The following is a 23,336-nucleotide window of genomic DNA, read 5'->3' as shown; positions in this document are numbered from 1 at the left end:
AAATTAATTTAAAAATTAACTATGGATAAATTGCACAAAGATCAGTTAAGGGAAGGGAACAGGGTGGGGATTTAAAGGAGAAGGAGAGGTATTAGGGATTCAATTAGCACAAGATATACTCCAGAATTTTATAATTGTGTCAAAATGAATTCTACTGTCATATATAATTAAAAAGAATCAATAAACTTTTTAAAAAAGAAGAAGAAATGAACTATTACTGAAGGGCAAAAAAAAAATTAAACAAATATAGATTTTTTACCTCGGAAAAACAAATTATCAAACCTTTTACCAAAGTGCTTGTACCATTTTACATTCTCACAGCAATATTTTAATATTTTAATATAAATTTAATATTTTAGAGAGGTTTTATGCTCACAGAAAATTAATGGAAAGCACACATTTACAAATGCATAGTCTCCCCTACTAGAACTAGAGTAGAATACTTGTTACAATCAATGAACCAGCACTGACCCTACAATCACCCCAAGTTCAGATTCTGCAATAGGATTCCTTCCTGGTGTTGTGTATTCGGTTTTGATAAATGTATAACACCAGGTCTCCAATGTTACAGTATCATTCAGAGTAATTTCACTGCCCTAAAAACTCCCTGTGCTTATTCCTCCCTCCCCAACCCCTAGCTACCACTGTTCTTTGCCATGATCCTAGTTTTGCCTTTGTAGCCTTTTCAAATTGGCTTCTCCCACAGCAGTTTCTGAAAGTTCTAGTTGCTTCACATTTTCACCAATTTTTAGTACTGTCAATCTTTTTGTTTTTAGCTACTTCTAGTAGTAGTAATGACAATAACTCATTATTTTAATTTGTATTTTCTTATATTAGATATCTTTTAATAGCCACTCACATCTTTTATGTAAAATATAAACTTTAAGTCTTTATCTTTTAATTGGGTTTATTTTCCCAAAATGTTAACAATATTTTAAGTTATAATATATCTTGATATACTCAGGAATAAAGTTTTTTGTCAAAAGAAAAACTTAATAGTCTATCATGGATACAATTTATAGATATTTTTCCATCTGTGACATGACTGTTCATTTTCTTATGAATGTCGTCCTCCACCCTTTCTTTTTCATTCTTTTTGGTGGTGGGAGGAGGGAGTTGAACCCAGAGGCGCTTTACCACTAAGCTACGACTCCAGTCCTTTTTTATTTTTTTAATCTATTTTTTAATTTTTTAATTTTTTTATTTTGTGACAGGCTGGCCTCAAATTTGAGATTTTCCTGCCTCAGCCTCCTGAGTCACTGGAATCATAGGCATATGTCACTGTGCCTGGCTATCCCATAACTTTTGATTTATTGGAACAGTCACTTCATGATGTGTTAAACAAAGGTAGCAGTCTATGTTTATGGTAGCAGATGTGCCCATAAATGCATACATATGCAGGTGCTGATATGAAAAAAATAAAAACAGCAATGCTAAGACACGAAATTATAAGTAACAACTTTTATTACTTTTAATTGAAATTCTTAAAATGGTAAGGGTACAAAAATGATGGAAAAACTAATGGTCTCTATTAGGAAATGTCCAGAAAAATTATAAAAGATGGCCCAGCAATTATATCGATTATTGTTCGCTCACTTCATCATAAACAATCAAAGTAAAAACTATATGCAAATAGGGAAAAATACTCTAACATGAGCTGGCCATAGCTGCCCATCAAAGTGTGAGTTAAATTTTTTGCTACTGGCACAGTCACAGATTAACAAATTCAGTCTCATTAAAAAGTGTTTAGTAATTAAATGTATTTCAATACTACTTGACAGCTTTACACCAGGAAATTCTATTCCAATATAAGAAAAAGCACTCACAGAAACCTAATTTGCACCAACCATAAAAAATGAATATAATTTCAGCACCAAAAACTGCACTGAATATAAAGGGTAGTGACATTGCCCAAGACAGTATCTGTTAGTCTTGATTATTTCCAAAATAGCTGAGAACTATAAGCCAAAAACTAGGAGATTCCACATGTTGACCTACCACTTAATATGAATAAAAATTTAAGACATATTTATTTCTAATAAAAATATTTATTTAATTTATATTTATTCCTAAATGAATATAAATCTTATATTTTTATCTTTCTTCTTAAAGAAGAAGATAATGAACTTTAGAAACTATTAATAATTTATTACAGGAATGCCATGATCTAAAATAGGAAAACCAGCCAGGTGTGTGGGACGGGCCTGTAATCCCAGCAACTTGGAAGACTGACACAGGAGGATCGTGAGTTCAAAGCCAGCCTCAGCAAAAGCAGGCGCTATGCAACTCAGTGAAATCCTGTCTCTAAATAAAACACAAAAAATAGGGCTGTGGATGTGGCTCAATGGTCAAGTACCCCTGAGTTTAATTCCTGGTAACCCCCTCAAAAATAAAATAAAATAGGAAAACCACAATAAGAAGTTGACATTTAAGCAAAGACATGAAAGAAGTAAGGGGGCAAGATTAGTCTTCCAGGTATAGAGACCAGCACATACAAAGGCCCTGAGATAGGAACATGACTAAAATATTTAAGGAACAGCAAAGAAACCAGTAGGGCTAGAATAGAATGAATAGAATATGCAAGGAGAGTAATAAGAGATGAGGTAACAAAAGAAAAAAAAAAGGAAGAGTTTGTAGATCCTGAAAAACTGCCAATGACTGATAAAGTAAATTTGTTAAAATTGTTTTTAAATATTCAATGGGCAAAACCAAGAGTATATTATAAGCAAAAAAAGCCAAGTCAAGAGACAAACTGAGAAACAATACATTTCAGATTCATTTCACAAAGGGCTAATCTTGCTAATATAAAAAGGGTCCTAGAAACAGATACAAGAGGCTCCAATACAAAAATGAGCAAAGGATATGAGCAAAAAAAAGTTAACAATCCTCATGTCTATCAAGAGGGGAATGATTAAATGCATTCTGTGTGTTCTACAACAGGATATTATACAGTTTTTAAAGAACAATGAGAAAGGATGTGGAGAAACTGTAACACTAATACATGGATGGTGAGAACGTAAAATGGTAAAGCCACTGTGGAAAAATCTGGCAGTTATTCAAAAAGTTAAACACAGTGCCAGAAGATCTAGCAATTCTATTCCTAGATATCCACTCAAGAGAATTGAAAACATATGTCCACACAAAATCTTATATAAGAATTTTATAGCAGCATTATTCATAATGGCCTAATAGTAGAAACAAACCAAATGTCTAGCAACTGATGAATGTTTAAACAAAATGTGGTACAGACATACAATGAAATACTTTTCAGCAATAGGAAAGAGTGAAGTCTCGGCAACAACACAGATAAACCCTGAACACATCATATCAATTTTTTTAAAAAGCCAGACACAAAAGGCCCAGTCTCATTTCATTAATATAGAATATCCAGACCAGAAGTAAGGTGTGGAGATAGTCACAGGGACAACTGGGGATGGATTACTAATGGTAATGGACTTCTACCTGGGTTAATAAAAATGCTCTGGAATTAGTGGTGAGGTTTTCAAAACTCAAAAACACTGAGTTATTTCCTTTGGAAAGGTGAATTTTGGGGTATTTAAATTACATCTCAAGTTCTTATTTCTAAAACTAAAAAATAAAAGCCCTCTAAACACTGGTATGCAAACACTGCCAGGACAGATTGCTAAAAGAGCAAAGTCAAAAAAGAAAAAAAAAATGTGGCATTTTCTACCTTTGTGTGAAAACAGGATGAAGAATCTATATTCAGAATTGTGTGTGTGTGTGTGTTTGTGTGTGTGTGTGTGTGTGTATGTGTAAATGAGTGAAATTTTTCAAGAAAGATACATAAAAAACTAAGAACTGTAGTTAACTACAAAAGCAAAGGGAAGGGAGACAAGGATGAGAGGGAGCACACTTTTGTGAGATGAGTTTTGAATTGCGCAAATGTATCAACTAAATTAAATTACTCAAGAGCTGGAAAAAACTGCCACAAAATCTTAAAAACTGAACTTTCACCTATTAAAATTCGATGACTTATTGAAATAAGAGCAAATAAAAAACTTAATCACCCAAATCACATTGTGGTACGCAATAGGAGTCATTGACTTAAAATTTTAAAAGTTGGAATCTATTTCTCAGTTTTCAACTCTGTTAACTTTGACAAATAACTTCTCTAGATCTTGTTTTCTGATTTGCAAACAGGTATACTGAACAAGATGATCTCTAATGTCATTTCCTACTATAATTTACTTTAATGGTTAAAAAAATTCAAGGTAACATTAGATTCCGGAGAAAACAAAATTTAAAATATTAATTGGGCTATCTTAAGCGCCAAAAAATCAGAGAAATGAGCCAGAGGGCCAATACTTGAAAGAAACCAAAATTCTACCATGCTGAGTTGTGGTGGCTTTCAAAAGATGAAAAATATATTAAGCCAACAGATCTTTCTTGTTTTAATGTCCTTGTATAATCTTCAGAAGATTTTCATTACATAATCACCAAAACAAAGTCAACTTTAGAAAGCCAAAATGTTGCTTTGGCTGCCATATCATCCCAAGAACTTTCCACCATCTGGTCTGGAAATGTCCTAGAACAAACTACTGTTGGAGCAAGTTATTAATTTTGTGTGAAGAAAAAAAGACAGGCGCCATGACCTTGTACTGCTCTGCTCGAGCAGAGTGGAACACTTGGATAAAGACAAAAGCCTTCATGAAATGGGTGTTAGTGTTGGCTAAGGGCAAAATCAATGAGCACAGAGGGGAAAAAACATGCTTTTTTGACTTACTATTGGATAAGAAACCTCAAGGTACTGTAAATGGAACATAAGTTAAAACAAGTGACAAGTTCAAAGGATCACCAAAATTTAAAAATATTAATGCCATACCAACAAGGAAATTCTAAAAGACAAATATAAAGAGAAACTAAAAGGTAGTATCATATATTAGATACTATTAATAGTGATGGCTACTTTTAAGTTAATGAATTAAAGACATGGTAATAATTCTCATTTATAAATCTTTTTTTCTGGTGCCCAGGATTGAATCCAGGGTCTGTGCATGCTAGGCATGCACTCTACCACTAAGCTACAACTCCCAGCCCCTATAAAAATCTAAACAATAAAACAAAAAGTGCCTGGAGGTCAAGAGTCAAGAAATCTGGATCTAGTTTTAGAACTGACACTCATTACCATTATCAACCACCTTATCTTTCAACTCATATGTAAAAACTAAAGGGGTAGGTCACAGGAACTCAAGTATCTATTTCATGGTTGCAGTTTCTCAAAGAACTGATACTCCATATGTAAAAATGCATTGATTGTTTAAAACAGAGCCACAAATCTTGAAACAAAGTTCAACAGAGTTTCTAAAAAATCCTTAAAAAACAAAAATTTAGATTGACAAGTTGAAAAAAATGGAAACATAACAATAATGCAAACATACTAAAATCATAATAATTACAGAATGAATGGTATGCATGTGAGTGTCCCGAGTGTAATTATGCCAACTCAAAATGTTTCATTCATAGGGCTGAGGTTATGGCTCAATGGTAAAGCACTTCCCTAGGATGGGTGAGGCCTTGTGTTCAATCCTCACCACCACAAAAAAAAAATACATAAAATAAAGGTTAAATTCTTTTAAAAAAATGTTTTGTTCATGAACCAAGAATAGACAGAGGAAAAAAAGCTCCTGAGGGGAGAAAATTATTGCTAAAACTTCATCAAAAGTTAGAAATAGCTTTTAAATTGACATGTGTTACATAATAAGGTTTCAGTTTATGACAGACCACATACACAGGGTGGTCCTATAAGATTATAATGGAACTGATAAATTCTTATCACCTACTGACTTTGCAGCTGTCATCACACAGCTCAGAGTTATGTGTTTCTGGTACTGATGCTTCAATAACCAACTATGCTTCCAACCTCATAAAAAGAATAGCACAGGGCTGGGGTTGTGGTTCAGCGGTAGAGTGCTTACCTAGCATGTGTGAGGCACTGGGTTCGATCCGCAGCACCACATAAAAACATAAATAAACAAAATAAAGGTGTTGTGTCCACCCACAACTAAAAAAAAAATTCTTTAAAAAATTAGCACATAGAACTGCATACCACACATAATATTTGATAATTAATGACTGTTACTGGTTTATGAATTGACTACATTATATTTTTTATTGTTATTAAAGAATGTAATCCTTCTAAAGTTTACTGTAAAACAGCATGCCATGTGACCAGTAGCAGCAGTCTCCTATGTTTTTCTGAGAAAATGCATACCAAAAAAACCTAATAAGTTGCATTTTTAACTTAAACTGAAAATAATTTTTGACTAGTTTCTTTTTATTTTTAATTGACACATAACTGTATTCACATATTCATGGAATATGGTGTGACATTTAGACACACACATACAATTGCAATAATTAAATCAGGGTGGTTAGCATATGCATTACTCTGAATGTTTTGGGGTTTTTTTTTTTTCTTCATTTTTTTGTGTTGGGAACATTCAAAATCCTCACTTGCAGCTATTCTGAATTGTTAACTTGAGTCACTCTACTGTACTACAGAGCATCAGGACTTAATCCTCTTATCTAGCTGTATTTCTGTATTCAATAACCAGCCCTTCTTTATTCCCCCGCTCCTCCATACCCTTCCCAGCCTATGATAATCATTATTCTACCCTCTACTTCTATTAAAAATAACAATCTAAACATATAGCAAGGAAAATAACAAGAGAAAGTGTGACAGGAAGCAGAAAGAGATAATCAAGTGAATAGACATCAATAAATAATTTAATGAATCGAGAAATAGTGGTATACATTTATATCAGCACTCAAAAAATGAAATGTTAGGGTAAAAACCTAACAAAATATTTACAGGAAAAAAATTTTAAAATACAAATTTTAAAAATATGTGTACTATGAGAGAAACCGCAAAACTCTTGATGATTGGATGTCAGATCCCTGTTAATTGCAGTAATTAAAAACCCAGAAAGTGAAAGTACAAATAAAATAAGACTACTATTATTAAACTATCACCTTGCTTAGCTGTTCCTTCTATGCTATATGAGTTGTTTTCTGAACTCATGCAACTCCATTTTCATATCTAAAATATTTAAAAACCGAACTACATGCCTACAAATGTCTTTTTCAAATGATAATCTCCAATCTGTTAACTCTGGTTTTACTGGAGGATATAGAGACTGGGGATTGAACCCAGGGCCTCACACATGCTAAACCTGTGTAATAAACAAAATAAAGGTATTGTGTCCATTTGACCTATATCTCCAGCCTTAATCCCAATTTTAAAATGAGAAAACAGGCCTGATGCAATGTTGCTGCTTAGTAATAGAAGTAGAATTCAAACCTTATCTTCTGTGTTCATAGAATACATGGATATTTTTCTCTACTACGAGATATAGCTCATACCTCTTTACATTAATCAGTTAAGCATTTATAAACAATCTAGCACCTATCTTGTAAAATCAACACTGTGTGTACTGATAAATATTTTTCAGATTTCAATAAACCAGATAATGTTTACATATTAAAAACAATTAACTGGAAATCCCTCCAACCAAGACACCAGGTGGCAATTTTCTTTCTTTGCTGTTGTTGGGTTTTATTTTTGTTTGGTACCAGGGATTGAATACGAGGCCACATCTCCCTTTTTAAAAATTTTTTTTTTAATTTTTTTATTTTGAGATAAGATCTAACTAAGTTCATTACAGCCTCACTAAGTTGCTAAGGCTGGCCTTGAACTTGCGATCCTCCTGCCTCAGCCTCCCAAGCTGCTAAGATTACAGGCAAGAGCCATCAGACACAGATCAATTTTCTAACTAAAAAGCTATTGGGGATTTTTAATTATATAATACTATCTTGGTACATAAAAACTCCATAAGCTTTGATTCAATGCTTATAGTGTCTTAAATGCCTCACTCTTGCAGAAAGCTGTATGAGATGTTTACTTCACAGCACCTAAATCAACTGCTGTCTTGCTGTAGCCCATGCCCTGCCCCGCCCTGGTTGAATCTGGCTTTGGAAGAGTGTTTGAGAATCACTGCACAGGAGGGAGCAAAGCATTTTGCCAACAGGCCCTTCACTGCCAACCACGGGCCTCTGATACCTTCCCTCTCTTCCAACAACTGGAGACTTCATAAAGAACCATTTATGACTCTTCAGGTTCTTCAGCCACCTACTCACTGTTAGCAGCAAACACTTTCAATATTCAAACTTTTTTCAGTAAAATATCTAAAGACTATGGGCTAAATGTACATTTAAATAAATGTGCATTTTATGTAATTTTATTACATTTACGAAATCCTGCAGATATAATTAATGTTATAACTAAGATTATTAATCAGTTTTAGTTTCATTCCCCCACCCCAAATTTCCAAAATGGACAGCAGAGAAATAGATCTAAAAGTTATGCTGTTTATATGTAAGAAACAGAATCCTAAGCATAATTAAAACTTCAATCCTCTAACAGTCAACTCTTTGTTCCATCAAATAACAAAGCTTTCCCAGCCCTAAATTTCTACAAACCTGCTGTAATCAAATCAAAATAATAATGCTCTTATTATTCTCCAAACATATTATTCACCATGAGAGGTCCCTATCCAGCTCCTTTCTAACTCTTCAATGATTTAGCCACTAATAATCACTATCACTCCAAATGCATTTATCTACTGTTCCTCTTACATAGCTATCTTTCTGTGTATCTTTCCATCTCCAAGGTTTTTAAGCGTCACTACTTTCTATAACCTGGACCTCGTACAATATATATCCATCATATATTTAAAATACATTTTCAAGGATTAACTTAATTAAAAAGAAATTATTGTACTGTGAAGGGATAATCTGGGGAAACTGAAATAAAAAGCCAAAAGTCCCTTATTTCCTTAAATATTGTCAGATGTTTTGACTTCTATAAATGTCAGTAAGACACCTGTTTGTTACATAACAAAAGGTACCAAGTACAAAGGGATCTGAGCCATGACACTTGGGAAGGGAATATTGCCTTAGCACAATACTGTGTTTCTGTACAAACTAAATGATGAAAAACAAGCAAACAAAATGTTTTAAGCACATTAAATAGGTTGTATCCCCCTAATTTACTTATTTAATAAATATCTTTTGAGGCTCTACCACATAGAACTGAGTACCAGAGATATAGCAGAGAACAAAACAAACACTGGCACATGAAGACTCCTGGTTTTCATGGAGCTCTCATTAAAATTTTATTTGAAAATTGCAACAAAAGAGAGAGAACAGATAATATGAAAAGTAGTGCTAAGTGTTTAGACAAAGAAAGAAGCATGACAAGAGGGCAGAGAAGGATTGGGAGCTGTTTTAGGGTAGTGAAAGAGCAATTTCTGAGAAACAGACCCTGAGCAGAAGAAAGCTGAAAGGAGGTTAGGGAAAGAGTCATGGAAGTGTCTGAAGGGAGAGAGTCAAGGCAGAAGAAGAATGTTAAAGATGCTGGAGAGAGGATGGCTGGCACAGAAGGGGTGTGGACAAGGTGAGCAGCTGACACCAAACACTCCCTGCACTCAACAAGTTCACAAAGTCACACTACACAGCCACTAAACGGCAGTAGTGATGGCAACTGATTACAAAATCTCATCTTCATCAATCCATAGCCATGAAAAAACTAGGAAAGGTTTCCTCAGATTAAGCTATCACTGAAAAATCTACAAATCAAAGCCAGGATAAGAATTAATTGAGCCCCAGTTCACAATGAGTTCACAGGTTCAGAAAAGAGACCACCACATGAATGGATCTCACAGGGAAAGGCTGCATGTCAGGCCTGGTACCAACAGAAAGGCCTACTCTGCACAGACCTCTCAGGGACCAGCACAAGAAAGGAGGCACAGGGCCTGTACTTGACGATGACATCATCACATACAGCTAACAGCATCAGCATGGCCCACATTTAGGGCAACAAAAACAGACAAAAAGACTAGGGCAGAAATCTACTTCAAGTCCTCTAATCAAAAACTTCTATTTCACAACAAAACAACATCATAAGCAGTCCCCAAAATATAAATACAGTACTGGGTCTAAATATAACCTAACTGCTTCTGGTGCTGTAGCCCCATGTAAACCCCGCCACTGAGCTGATTCTCACGGGTCTCCATCGGCCCTTTCAGTGACACTGTGCAAACCAACACTGTTCAAATTCTAAACTCGGGGCTTGACTCTGGCCTATATATTACACTCCATGTTAATGTCCTGAGGAAAACACCTCTTTCTTACTTTATTTCTTTCCAATTCCCTTGAGATCACAGAAACGGTCTAAAAATCAAAGGCATAGTTTTTCTCTTGGAATACTCATTTAAATTCTAGTGGTATCAACCCCAATACACTGAAAAAATATTAAGGGACAAGTAAGTCTACATATAACAATCTTTATTTTAATTATATAAATGCTGAGAGATATGGAGTTAAAGAAGGATTCCTCAGAGATTTGCAACTTTAATTTGACTTTAAAGATCATACCTTATAGAATTAATATTTTAACAAGTAATCCAAAGTGTCTGAAAAGCAGTGGCTGCTAACAACTTAAAAGTCAATCTCCTCTTCAAATGAACCCTGCAAAGTTCATTGCAATGAACTTCTAGGGGTTCATCTAACCTACAGTACTACAGTTGATCCTATTTACTTAGTAATAAAATAACATGTATAAATGTGTGTGTGTGTGTGTGTGTGTGTGTGTGTGTGTGTGTATGTCCTTTGGTAATCATTTTTCTTTCAATTTTAATAAAACGACTTAACAGAGTCTCATGAGAAACATTTAAGCTAAGTTTTGACTTACTCTCTGAGTATTAAAATTAGATTTCACACTATTCACCTGCTAATTCAGCACAAACATGTCAAGGTTAACGTGAAAACTTCATGGCAAGCTTGATGATGTTTAGATGTGACACCATTCCCAGCTTTCATATATTGATATTCCCCTTAAATCATAGGCAGATCTATAATACTGCACTATAGTTATAGTTAAAAGAGTAGTTTGGTTTCACATGGAAACTGTAACCAAGACAAACCTTCTCATAGGATGGAGTTCCAAGAACATTAAATCATAAAAAATTGTTTCAGCAGCTGGTTAAAGCTGAGTGTACATAACACAAGACATCTGGTTGTCTGTGCATTTTCAGTTCATTTAAAAAGTATAAACACATTAAAACACTGAAATGTTTGATAGATTGCAACACCACTTGCTCTTCAAGAGTGTCTAAGTGGCTATTCACCCACTGTGTTCACACAGCTTATTTCCTACCTAAAGATATTTACAGTTTTCATCCCCCTTAACTTCACCAAAACATATTATTAATAAAGGCAAAATAACAAAAAAGAATGTAACTATTTAGTAAATATATTAAATCATTGCTATTTGGTAATGAAAAAAATGTTACTAGAGGTGTAAAACTAAATCAGAAGCATCTGAAGCACTCCACATGCTATGATAAGGAAACAGCAGACAATATTTGGGTTCCGTTGCCCTATCAGTGACAGAAATCCAGTCACAATAACATAGACAAACAAGGGTCTACTGTTATCACACTAGAAGTCTGGGATGAGGGAGGGGGACCCTAGGTGATGACTTTGCTTCAGCAGCTCAATAACATCCAAGCAGAATATTCTGTTACATACTTGGTTCAGGGTGCCAAAATGGCCAGACAACTCAAAAGACCTTGTCCACATTCTTTGACAACAAAAGGGTTTTCAAGAACAAAAAGATACCCCTCCTTCTTAAGTGTTTTACCAAAAGTGTTATTGGAGGATTTCCCCAGGTCTCAACTTCCCCCCTAGCTTCAAAGAAGGCTAGACACAGAAATCTCTGAAAAGAGGCCAGGAATAAAGGTAGAACAAATATAGAATGGCTAACTAGCTGTTTCTATGACATACAAATTTGCTTTTCTCTCAAACTCATTTCCATAGATCTATAAAATCTCTTTTACAGAGATTAATCTAATTCTGTGCCTAACGCTTAATATTGCCAAAAGATTTGATTATTTTCCCTTAATATAAAATTATTATTTTGATGATAGATAATCAAAGTATAAATACAATTAGGCAAGAGAGATAAAGGAATTCCATGGAGGGCTGGGGATGTGGCTCAAGCGGTAGCGCGCTTGCCTGGCGTGCGTGCGGCCCAGGTTCGATCCTCAGCACCAAATACAAACAAAGATGTTGTGTCCGCCGAAAACTAAAAAATAAATAATAAAATTCTCTTAAAAAAAAAAAAAAGGAATTCCATGGATGTATAATCCTTAAAAGACACACATAAAAATACTACACCTGGACCTACAAACATTATCTATTATCATCTTCAATACACAAAGGAGATAAAACAAATCCTGGTTTAGCCAGAACTTACAAGAGTGGAATATCAGTGATTAACTGCATCAAACAGCAGAGCAATTCTTCCAAAAGATCTTCTGAGTCAGAACCTGGCAAGACACAAAAAAAGTTTTTAACAAAGTATATAACAGAATGGATTTGTTTAGAGGTTTTCAGTCCTAATGAAAGTAAGAATAATTATCATTATATACATTCACACACTAATTCTGACCTCTGAATAAAATACAAATCATAAGCAAGTTAGCATCTATGATTATTAATTAATAATAGTTATTAATAATTCATCAACTATTAATATAGCTTTTAAAGCTGGAAAGTATCTTAAAGGTCCTGTAGGACAGTAGTTATGCAATTTCTTATTCTGCACTACATTTCTTTTAATGAAATCATATATTAAGGTAAAATACTGTTTGAAGCAAGGGGAGAGTACATGTACCCCATCCTGCCATAAATATCTTTGCTCTTCTTGACAAGCCCCAAGGCATCTTTTCCGAACCTTAGGGTTCCACAGATCAGACTGAATCCCACCAAGAAGCTAATCAAGTCTTTACAGACAAAATGACAAATGAAATGGCTTTCCCAAGTCACAGAATAAATAAGTAGCAAAGGTAGGATACAAATTACCATTCCAATGGAACTGCCTTCTATCCCAGACTGCTACTGCTAAGTGACTTTCAAATTTGCAAAGCCAATCAATATCCTACGTGACTTCTGGTTTTGGACATGTTATTCTTTCCTCGGTTCCTATAACATTTTATTTCCAACCCACTTCTCTTTCTATTTCTTCCCAGTGTCTGCTTCCTCAGACTACCTGCCCTGAGTGCTCCCGCTGGCTGTCTTCTCATTCCCAACATCTCTCACCAATCACTACCCATGTACAAGCGACTCCTAAGTCTATAGTTTTCCTCTTGGCCTCATGTCTGACTGTCATGTTTCTATCCAATTGCCTACTAGCCATCTCCACCTAAAAATCAAACTCACCTCTCCTAACATTTCTTCTTTATTCTCCTTTTTGGCAACTGCATCAGTAGTCAAGGTCTAAACCCAGACTACACTCTCTTACTCATCCTTGTGTAACTCATTCAGACTGTCACTAAAACAGACTGAATTTGGGAGCACCCTACTGAATTAAGAGGAACTTTCTCAAGTGGGAGTAAGAGCTGAAGAGCTGAACCCCCAAACCAGAAATGGGCCTCCACCCAGGCCTTTGCAGCACAGCTAACTCAATCTGCATCAGTACTTCCTGTCGTTTTTCCCATTGTGCTTCCTCTTCAGGTCTTCTAAATCTACATTTGTCTATCACTTGGCTTTTGTTTCTATAAATTGTAATGCCTCTGTAGGGCTGGCAGGAGAAATAAGAGAAGCAATTTAGTTGTTTCTCAGTTGATTAAACTGCATAAAGTTCATTTTTCCCCTTTTCATTTTTTGCCTATTTCTTATTAGGGCGGGTGGTAAAATCCAGCCAACCAGGACTCAGGCAGGGTCCCTGGGCTGGGCTGGGCTGATGGTAACCTAACCACCCAGTCTCTGGGTCCTGTCAATTACCTAGTCCACCTCTCTGCCTCTTTCCTTCAGTCCCTCTGTTATGACTCTGTTCATTAGCTCATCATCTCAGTTCAGTTAAACAAGTTTATTAAATTAAAACTCACTCCTGAACATTTCTAACCCTTCACAGTTCTAATAATTGTACCTCAATTTCAATCCTCTTCAATCTAAACTCCAGATGATAACCAGAGGGAGCTAACTGAATTCCATCCTTTCACCTCCTAGCTTAGATCTTTTCATTACTTTAAGTTGATGACTATATATCAGGAAAAAATTCTGAGATCTAAAGTAAGCATGCCAGTCCTTTCAAGTTATAGACCTGCACCCACTTCTACCTTCTCTCCCTCCATTTTCCCTTTTACAGTGTATATTCCAAGCTATCTGCTATATGCCATTTTATACTTTCACAACATTCCCATTTCTTAGAATACTCTCCAACAATAAAAACATGATTTTTTTTCTTCTCTTTTTCTTCCTTGTACTGGGGGTTGAAAACAGAGGCACTTTACCACTAAGCTACATTCTTAGTTCTTTTTCTTTTGAGATAGGGTCTCAATAAATCGCGGAGGCTAGCCTCAAACATGAGATCCTCCTGTCTTGGCTTCCCAAATCACTAGGATTACAGGTGTATGTCATGGCACCTAACTAATTATTGTTTCTTTCTTTCTTTTTTTCTTTCTTTCTTTCTTTCTTTCTTTCTTTCTTTCTTTCTTTCTTTCTTTTGTACTGGGGATTGAACCACTGAGCCACCTCCCTCGCCCTTTTTATTTAGAGGCAGGGTTTCACTAAGGCGCTTAGGACCTCACTAAGTTGCTGAGGTTGGCTTTGAACTGGTAATTATCCTCCTCAGTCTCCCAAGCCACTGGAATTATAGGCATGTGCCACGATGCCCAAGTAATGATTTTTCCTTAAAGTCCATATTTATCCATCTGAACTATTCTCAGTATCCATCTCTTTTATAAAATTCAGTTGCCTAACCATAAATTATAAAAATAATAATCTATAAAGTATCCATGCCTTAAGCATGACTTTGATTGCACACATATGCATATATGTTTCATCCACTGACTATGGTAAACTATTACTTTCTATCTACAAGCAGGCAGATCTTTATTGGATTCTAGACTTCTTGAGGGCAACAACTGATAAACAGCTTGAACATCACTTGGCCCTCCATGCCATCCCTGAATTCAAACAACTGCAGATTGAAAATATTTGGGGGGTTAAAAAACTGCCCATATTGAACACATATGAACTTTGTTCTTGTCAATATCCCCTAAACAATACAGTCAACAACTATTTGCATAGAATTTTCATTGTGTTACATCTATACATAATCTGGAGATGACTTATGGTATATAGGATGATTATGTAGGATATATACAAATAGTATACATTTTATATAAAGGTCTTGAACATCTGTGGTTTTGAAATCTATTAGGGGGTGGACATTCCTGGAACCCATTCCCAAAGATACTGAGGAAAAAACTAATATATACTCAAGACATATTTGCTGAACTGAATCCAGGTCTATTAGTACAGATTCAGCAGTTGTATCCAAATCACTCAGAGTCTCAAAAAAAAAATTTTAGTCTTTTTTTTTCCTAGGCCACAATATTACTTGCTATTTAGAAATTATAGAGAAACTTTCCTGCCTTGCCACAGTAGCCCTTTGATGGGTGAGTACAAATATTGAAGAGAATATTAAACCACATTTAACATACCAATCAATGCTAAAAAGAATACACAGCAAGACTCAAGTTCCTGATTGGACTTTTTATTTCTTGGCTGTAAACATATCTAATTTTTAAGCCTTAAAATAGTGACATGAACTCTCTAGCCAGTTGCCATCATGACCACAGCCAAGTTTACAACTAGGTGAAGGAAGGCATATTCAAAGTATTCTTATCAATTTAATATAAAATGAAAATTTCACACAAGTAAAAATTTTTAGGGCATTTCAAACCCAATGCCCTAAAAAAAGATAAAAATAAACAATTTCCAGTTAAAATTTCAGAAGACTTAAGTTTATTTTTAAAAAAGCTTCAGACTCATTATTAAAATAAATCTTCAGAATTATTATTGTTTGGGGCTAATCCAGAAGTAAATACTTATGCACTAAGTAATATTAACAAGGTTTGACTGATTACCTGGTTTGCCATTAAGCAAACCATTCATACTGCCCTGATTTCCAAGAGGTATTTACATCACCTTAGCTTTCAATTAAAAACAAATAAATATAAATTCATCTACCAAAAATCACAACAAACTCATAACACTCCTCATAGTAAAGAGAATCTAAAAAGCCTTTCAGGTTAGCAGGTCAGTGACAAAGTACATTGAGATTCTTTTAGCATAGAACTCTGCAATGTTCAATGTGTTTACTCCACTGTGAATTTTACTACTTACAATTTTTCTCCTTAAAAGAGACTGTGTCTCTCTTAAGAATTCTTCTTAAAGAGTTTTAAATTGAGGCTAGGATGTAGCTCAGTGGTAAAGTGCTTTCATTGTATACACAAAGCCCTGAGTTTGATCCCAGTTCCAACAGAGAAAAGACAAAAAATAAGTAAATAAATTGTCTAAATAGCTGTAGTCAAATGTTTTAATATTTTAACTCTTACTTTCTGTGAGCTAATATAATAGCAAATCTTACTGAGTGCTCTGCCCTTTGAGAGGCACTGTGTGGAAAACTTCACACTGTCTCAAATTGATTCTAACAATAATTCTTAAGGAGTTGATATGATTATAATTATCATTTTACAGATGAAGAAATCGAGACTCAAAGAGGTCAGTTTACTTAGAGTAAAGGGTACAGGTCACATCTGTACCCAAATCTAGACTCTCATGGGGGAGAAAAAAAAAAACTTACAAATTATTCTAAAGCCCTGTTTCTAAACATAGCAGAGGAAAAAACCTGGTCAACTGAGCCATGTTTCACTCAAAACCCTAAATACAAAATCTCTGATAAGTGAGGACTGAGAGCCAGGTTAGGGGAGAGAAATGTGAACTATTAGTTTATGCATCAGCATTGTTCGCTATACATTCAACAAACACACAGGAAGTCCCAATAATAACCAATCTAAAATAATGAATAAATATTAAAATTATTATGCTGAAAAGGTCAGTAAATCTCAGCCCTGTCCCTGGATTTCTTCCACTCTAAAGCCTTAACTCACTTCTCTGGTTCCTATGAGTTTCACAGAGGAAGGAGCAAGGATAGGAGGATTTCTCAGGTCCTTTCCAGCTCTACTAATCTATACCCCAAATTTATTCCTTTTGTTTGGCACCCACTTGGTACCATGGGTCAAGATATCCCTCATGTTTTATCCTTAGGGAAAGAAGCAGAGTAAAATAGTGTTGAATCAAATGCCTTCTATCACAGTAAGAGAAGGAAAAAAAAGAAAGATAAAAATAAAACAAAAAAAACACTCATTGATCACTGTTGTTTTTTTTAAAGGAAATCAAAATAAAGGAAAACATGGGTCAATTAAATCAGGTTACATAGTGTTATTAAAAGGAATGTTAAAAGACCAAGAGCTAACTGTTGTTGTCCTCAAGTTAAAATGCCAGTTTCTCAGTGTTGCCCAAAACTACACTGTGCCAAAAACAAGTGCTAAAAACAATCAAGAACAGAAACATGCTCCAAAAACAGAGTTAAAAAGAGTGACTAAAAAGTTGGGAACAAAATTAACTTCTTAAAATTAAAGGCATATAGCCAGACTCTAATTATCACAAAACCATGATAGATTCTATGTTGTTACCAGTTGTAATTGTAAGGCTAATATTAAAAATTATTCTAAAATATTAAACATCTAATTAGCAAGATTTTTAAAGCTTATTAGCTAATCATAAAGCAGAAAAACAAATGGACTTACTTCTTTCTAAATATAAAAGTGATCTACATCTCAATGCAATATAATAGCTTATGTCCTATACCAATCCAATGAAATCAATAAGAATTTTGGTTGAGTGCTAAGACTGTGGTCAAACAGAAATGTTTTTAATTGCCTTTATGAATAATACTATCTACCATCTTTGATTATAAAATATGTGCTTATTAGCAAAGTTTAATTGTTTTTCTTCAACTGATAACAGAAAAAGAGAAAAGAAATACCGAAATGGACAGCACCCATCACAGAACAAAAAAACAACTTAATGTCCTGAAGGCACATTAGTTTTTCTGCAAAGAGAGATTACAGTTTTTATTGTGTTGAGTATTTTAACACAATATTTAATATTTAAAGTACTTTCTTTTTTCCTCTTTTTCCATTATTAGTTTATTGTTCATATTGCTTACCTATAAAAATGAAACTGTTAAATTTTTGCTAAAATAAAAATAAAACAAAACCTACTCAGCCATTCACTACAATTCTAGGTTTACCTCTTGAGCTAACTACAACCTGCCCCAGTCTCTGAGGACCAGTTCAAGGAGAGAAAAGTGAGTTGTGAAGCCCATTTTCCAGGCAGCCAAACCACATTGGCCAGCAGAAAAAAACAAATAGTTTCAAGAAAGAAAAGATTTACCTCTACCAAATTTAGCAAAATGAAAATTCCACAGATTTTAAAGGTAACTCCAAAGAAAGAGTTTTGAAAAAGTTTTAAGCCACAGGAGAACAGAAAGGAAACTGGTTGTATTAAGAGTACCATTAGGGATTTTTATCTCTCTCCACAAATTCCCTCTTATCTGACTTTTGTTTGCTTCATTGCTTACAAGTTTGCTGTCTTTTTCAATCATGTGGCTCCACAGCTCTCTATTGACCTGCCAGAGTAAAGCACACAGTGCCATGTGGCAATTCCCACTGCAGGAGTCAGAGCTGCCTCATTGAGGACACCCAAAAGTCAGTCTTTTCCTTGTTTTCGTATGCTTTCTCTAGAAGAAGGTGAAATCTTGGTGCCAGCATCTAGAAGCCAAGTCCAGACACCTCCTTCCACCACAACCTTTTCACCCACCCTGTGCTCAGCCGGCCAGTCCCTTACCACACCTAGGGGCTACTCATGGAGGCCTGTGGTTTAGCCTCTACCAAAAACAGACCTCTGGAAACTGGGGAAGGAGTGGTCTCACAACTCCATGATCGAGACAGGATCTTGGCCTCTATTCTGCTTCTTTCAAGCGGTCCTAGTCGTTTGCCTTTCAGAGATGCCTGGCACTTCCAATTCCCAAATCTCTCCAGGTATTCTCCAACCCTGAAGGTATTCAGCTTTCAGCTTCCACTAAGCAGTTAAGTTCTTCAGTGCTCAGTTCTCTAACTTCCAATGTTACTAGCATTGTGCCCCCCCTGCTTCTCCTTACTGGTGTCTTTTGGAGTTTTGAGAGAATGCAAAGATAAACATGCATGTTTAATCCACTATGCCTAAGAGCAAGTTCTACAAAATAATTAATTAAAAAAATAAATTTATAACCAGGCCTAGTGGCACATGCCTGTAATTCCAGTGGCTCAGGAGGCTGAGGCAGGAGGATAGCAAGTTCAAAGCCAGCCTCTGTAACTTAGAGAGGCTCTAAGCAACTTAGTGAGAACCCTGTCTCAATAAAACATTAAAAAGGACTGGGGATATGGCTTAGTGAGTAAGCAATCCCTGGTACCAAAATAAATAAATAAATTTACACTGAACTACTTTGTGTCAAGAAAATGTAGTTAAGCCTTTCCCTTTTCTACTCTCTACAGAACTGAACTAACCAGCTTTCCAAATCCCCAGCTCTCCCAGCTTTAAGAATGTGACCCCTGTCCCCTCCCCACCCCACCTGAAGAGTGACCACCTATTCCAAACCCCAGCACCCACAGTTCCAGAGCAGCTGCGCAGGCCCAGGTGGTACTTGCTTTTCCAGCAGCCTTCACTCCCTCCCTAGGCTCCTCTTCCTGGAATCTCCTGTTTCCCTGGGCCTGCCTTTCAGCATTTTTCCCCTTTTGTGGCTTCTATCTTTAGTCTCTCAATTTCCAAAGGCTTCCCTCTTTCCTGGAAAAGGGGTGGGAGTGTAGAGCCCTTGCCTAGCATTGTAAGACCCTAGGTTAAATCTCTGGCATTTATCTTTTATTATAAATATTTTTATCATAAAAATAAATGAAAGTGGGGCTGGGGCTGGGGCTGGGACTCAGCGGAAGCACACATGCCTGGCATATGTGGGGCACTCAGTTCAATTCTCAGCACCACATAAAAACAAAGGTCTATAACAACTAAAAAAAAAAGTAAATAAAAAAAAGTGAAAGTAAGGAAACAAACTGCCTTACGGTGGCAGCTGCACTGTGAAGTAGCTACTCCATCACATTTTTTTTGTGTATTCATGGGCTTCCAGAAAGTAAAGATTTCCAACAACCCACACACCATAACCAAAAAGAACAGTCACAAGCAAGTAAACTGACTTGAATCTGTACCAAATACTGTGCAGCAACCTCTAAAGCAGCATACCAACACAAAGGAAGCCTGCGATCCATAGACTAAGCCTCTACAACAGCCAGGAAGGTCTCTTGACCTGAAACCCTATGTGAACCAAGGACTGAAGAACTGCTGCAGGAGGCCAAAGTGGTGTGAGGCGAGCAGCCCCTGCATCCCTTCAGAAGCCAATGCAGATTCTTCTCTGATTTGGGGCCTGAGTATCAGATAAAATAAATACAATCAACATCATTAAATAATAGCCATCAGGGGAAACACAAAGATATAGACCTCTAGAGATTTAAAGTATTAGATACATAAGACACAAAATATAAAATATTTTGTACTTATAAAGTAATATAAAGTATCGCTTTGACAAGAATGGGACATAATACCAAAAGAGAGGGAAGAAAGACTCACATTTAAGGCAAGAGGAAAATGGTAATAATTTTGTAGTAGTACTTCATAGTTTTGCTGAGGGCTGACTTTGTCCCCTTTGACAAATTTTCAAAAGCATGCAATATAAAGAGCTATCCTCATGTAATGATAGAAATCCTCAGTAACAATCTGCTAACACATCACATAGCCCTGGGAAAATGTTCAAATACAAAATCCTCACCAATTGGGATTACAACCTGAGCTACTGACAGTCACATTACTCCCACAAAAACTGTTTCATTGGGAGCTGGGATTGTGGCTCAGAGGTATAGCCCTCACCTGGCGTGTGCGAAGCCCTGGGTTTGATCCTCAGCAACATGTAAAAATAAATAAATAAAAATTTTAATTTTTTTTTAAACTGCTTCATTGAAAATGCCACCAATATCCATGTGATCATGGCAGTATTCAGTGGACTGAATAAAGAAAAAAGTGTTGTAACAGTCAACATACCTAAGATACCTCAGTTGACTTTGCTCAAGTTGTTTGCAGATAGTCCTGTGCTTACGTAAATTCAACCTCACACAACCTATACTACTGAATATCATCAATCCCTAAGCAGTCGTTCCCACATCTAACTCAGGTGTTCATAGATGAGCTGATAAATGAATGCTTTTAGCTATTGCATCGTGAGGTTCCCATTCACTATTCTTTATTTATAAATTGTAAAAATATTGGAAGACAATCTAAAAAGGGCTTAAATTAATGATCAGAAGTAGAAATCTTAAACTAACAATATGTAAGACTAAGACAAAAATAATTATATATGCCAAAAACAGCAAGCCTTTAACCTTAAAAAGACATTATGCTGGTGAACCAATAGTAGACTCAATAATAAACAAAAAGAACGTCATTAAAATGCATGTAAAAAATCCTAAATTGCTAACTCCATGTAAAAGCAGATAGTTACCAAATAGCAGACTTCACAGATTGCTCTTTTAGAGTGACAACCACCTTGATAATGTGGTCAGTGGTTAAGAAAGTATTGTTTTTACACAGTCCCTAGGAAATCTAGGATGATTAACAAAAACATGTTTCTCAAGCCTGGAGGAGTGGGAATGAAGGGGCAAAATGGATCCTGAAGGGAGGATGATGGCCCCAAAATAAACACAGTGTATCTCTTAAGTACATCTATTTACTCAGTAGTAAGTAACAAAAAAATAATTTCATATTAGAATTAAAATGACATAGTATTAATGTATAAAGTATGCATAATTTTTAGAAAGGAATACAAAACCAAGAGTTGGGTTTACAGGTGTTGGTTGGATTACCCTCTTAGATCCCATGGGGATAAATACTGACTCTGTTCTTGCTGCAGAACTTCATGGAAAAGTTTGCGACTCGAGTAGCAGAACTGTTCCTGGTAATGTTGGTTCCACAAACATGAAGAGTAGCATTAATAAAATATACGAGTCATAATTCTGATTTAAAACTCTGCTTAAATGTTAGTATATATTTAAGAAATACAGAAAACTAATTATCAAAATAATAAATCAAACATATTCATCTCTTAAAGAGTTTCACAAACTCAAAATCAATACATAAAACTCAAGCTCTGAAAATCAATGCTGAATGATAAACAATAATTGTGAAAGACACTGGAGTATTTTAGAAATAACTACATTAAAGTAATTCTACAAAATTTTCACAAACATTCCTTCCTAGAATAAGCAGGCTCATAACATTCAAGACTTCAAAATTCTGCAGAATTTCTCATACACCAATTTGGTTTATTTCCTCAAAATCTCTGATTAAGTCTGTGACTATGACACATAGTTACACGGTATATTAGAGAACATAACAATTGATCCAGAAAGAGGATCAAAATCAGCAGAAACTCTAGCTATATTCAGAAGTAATTTAGAAGAGCTTAACTTCATTATGTTCCTTTCCTTTTTTTTTTTTTTTTTTGTAGATAACAGAGAAAAAGATAGGAAATATATTTGGTCTGTGACCAGTTTAAGTTTGAAAAAAAAAATTGTTTTTTTCAATACAACTAATTAATTGAATTTGAAGCCAGAAGGCCTTTCATTATTGAAACCAGTTTTGGAAAAATAACAACAGCTCAATCTCTAAATGTGCAGGATGTTTCTGTGTGCTTCCCATGCCCAGCCTCCATTTTCCAAAATACTTCACAGATCTTTTCAATAAAACGGAGCTGCCTGTCCTGTTACAGCAGAATCTGAAGGGTTCCACAGGAGCCACTCAAGAGTGAACAGCAGGGCCTGGGGCTATAGCTCAGTGGCAGAGCGCTTGCCTTGGACATGGGAGGCGCTGGATTCAATCCTCAGCACCACATAAAAAATAATAATAAAAACACACAAATAAAATAAAGGCATGCTGTCCATCTGCAACTACAATTTTTTTTTTTTTTTTTAAAGAGTGAACAGTGCAGAATTCAAGGAAGGAATAATTATTTGATCTGCAACAGAACTGGACAGTTGCTTCCCCTGAGAGTGACAAAGTAAATATTTTCATATAACAGAAATACACACAAACAGTCCAAAATATCGAGCACTCTCAGTTATAAAATGAGAAGGGGGAAAAGACCCACATAATTCACACCTAACTTTGGTTTGTATTTTATTTATTTATTTTTGACTGGAGGTAGAACCCAGGAGCACTTTACTACTGAATTTAGTCCCCAGCCTTTTTTATCCTTTATTTAG

The 23,336-nt window shown here is 35.4% G+C and overlaps 1 protein-coding gene across 2 annotated transcripts in view; it reads right to left on the bottom strand.

Annotated features, from left to right (window-relative positions):
- Positions 1-23,336, bottom strand: part of Dym (dymeclin) — a 354,439-nt gene that overhangs the window by 264,798 nt on the left and 66,305 nt on the right. For both annotated transcript variants that reach the window (XM_076836810.2, XM_076836811.2), the window contains exon 6: positions 12,338-12,410. In XM_076836810.2, the coding sequence (XP_076692925.1) occupies positions 12,338-12,410 (73 nt within the window). The remainder of the gene's footprint in view (positions 1-12,337; positions 12,411-23,336) is intronic.

This window comes from Callospermophilus lateralis, chromosome 17 (genome assembly GCF_048772815.1).
Source record: "Callospermophilus lateralis isolate mCalLat2 chromosome 17, mCalLat2.hap1, whole genome shotgun sequence".
Classification (NCBI taxonomy): Eukaryota; Metazoa; Chordata; class Mammalia; order Rodentia; family Sciuridae; genus Callospermophilus; species Callospermophilus lateralis.
Note: the sequence above shows the minus strand (reverse complement) of the source record. Positions and strands in the feature narration are given on the sequence as shown.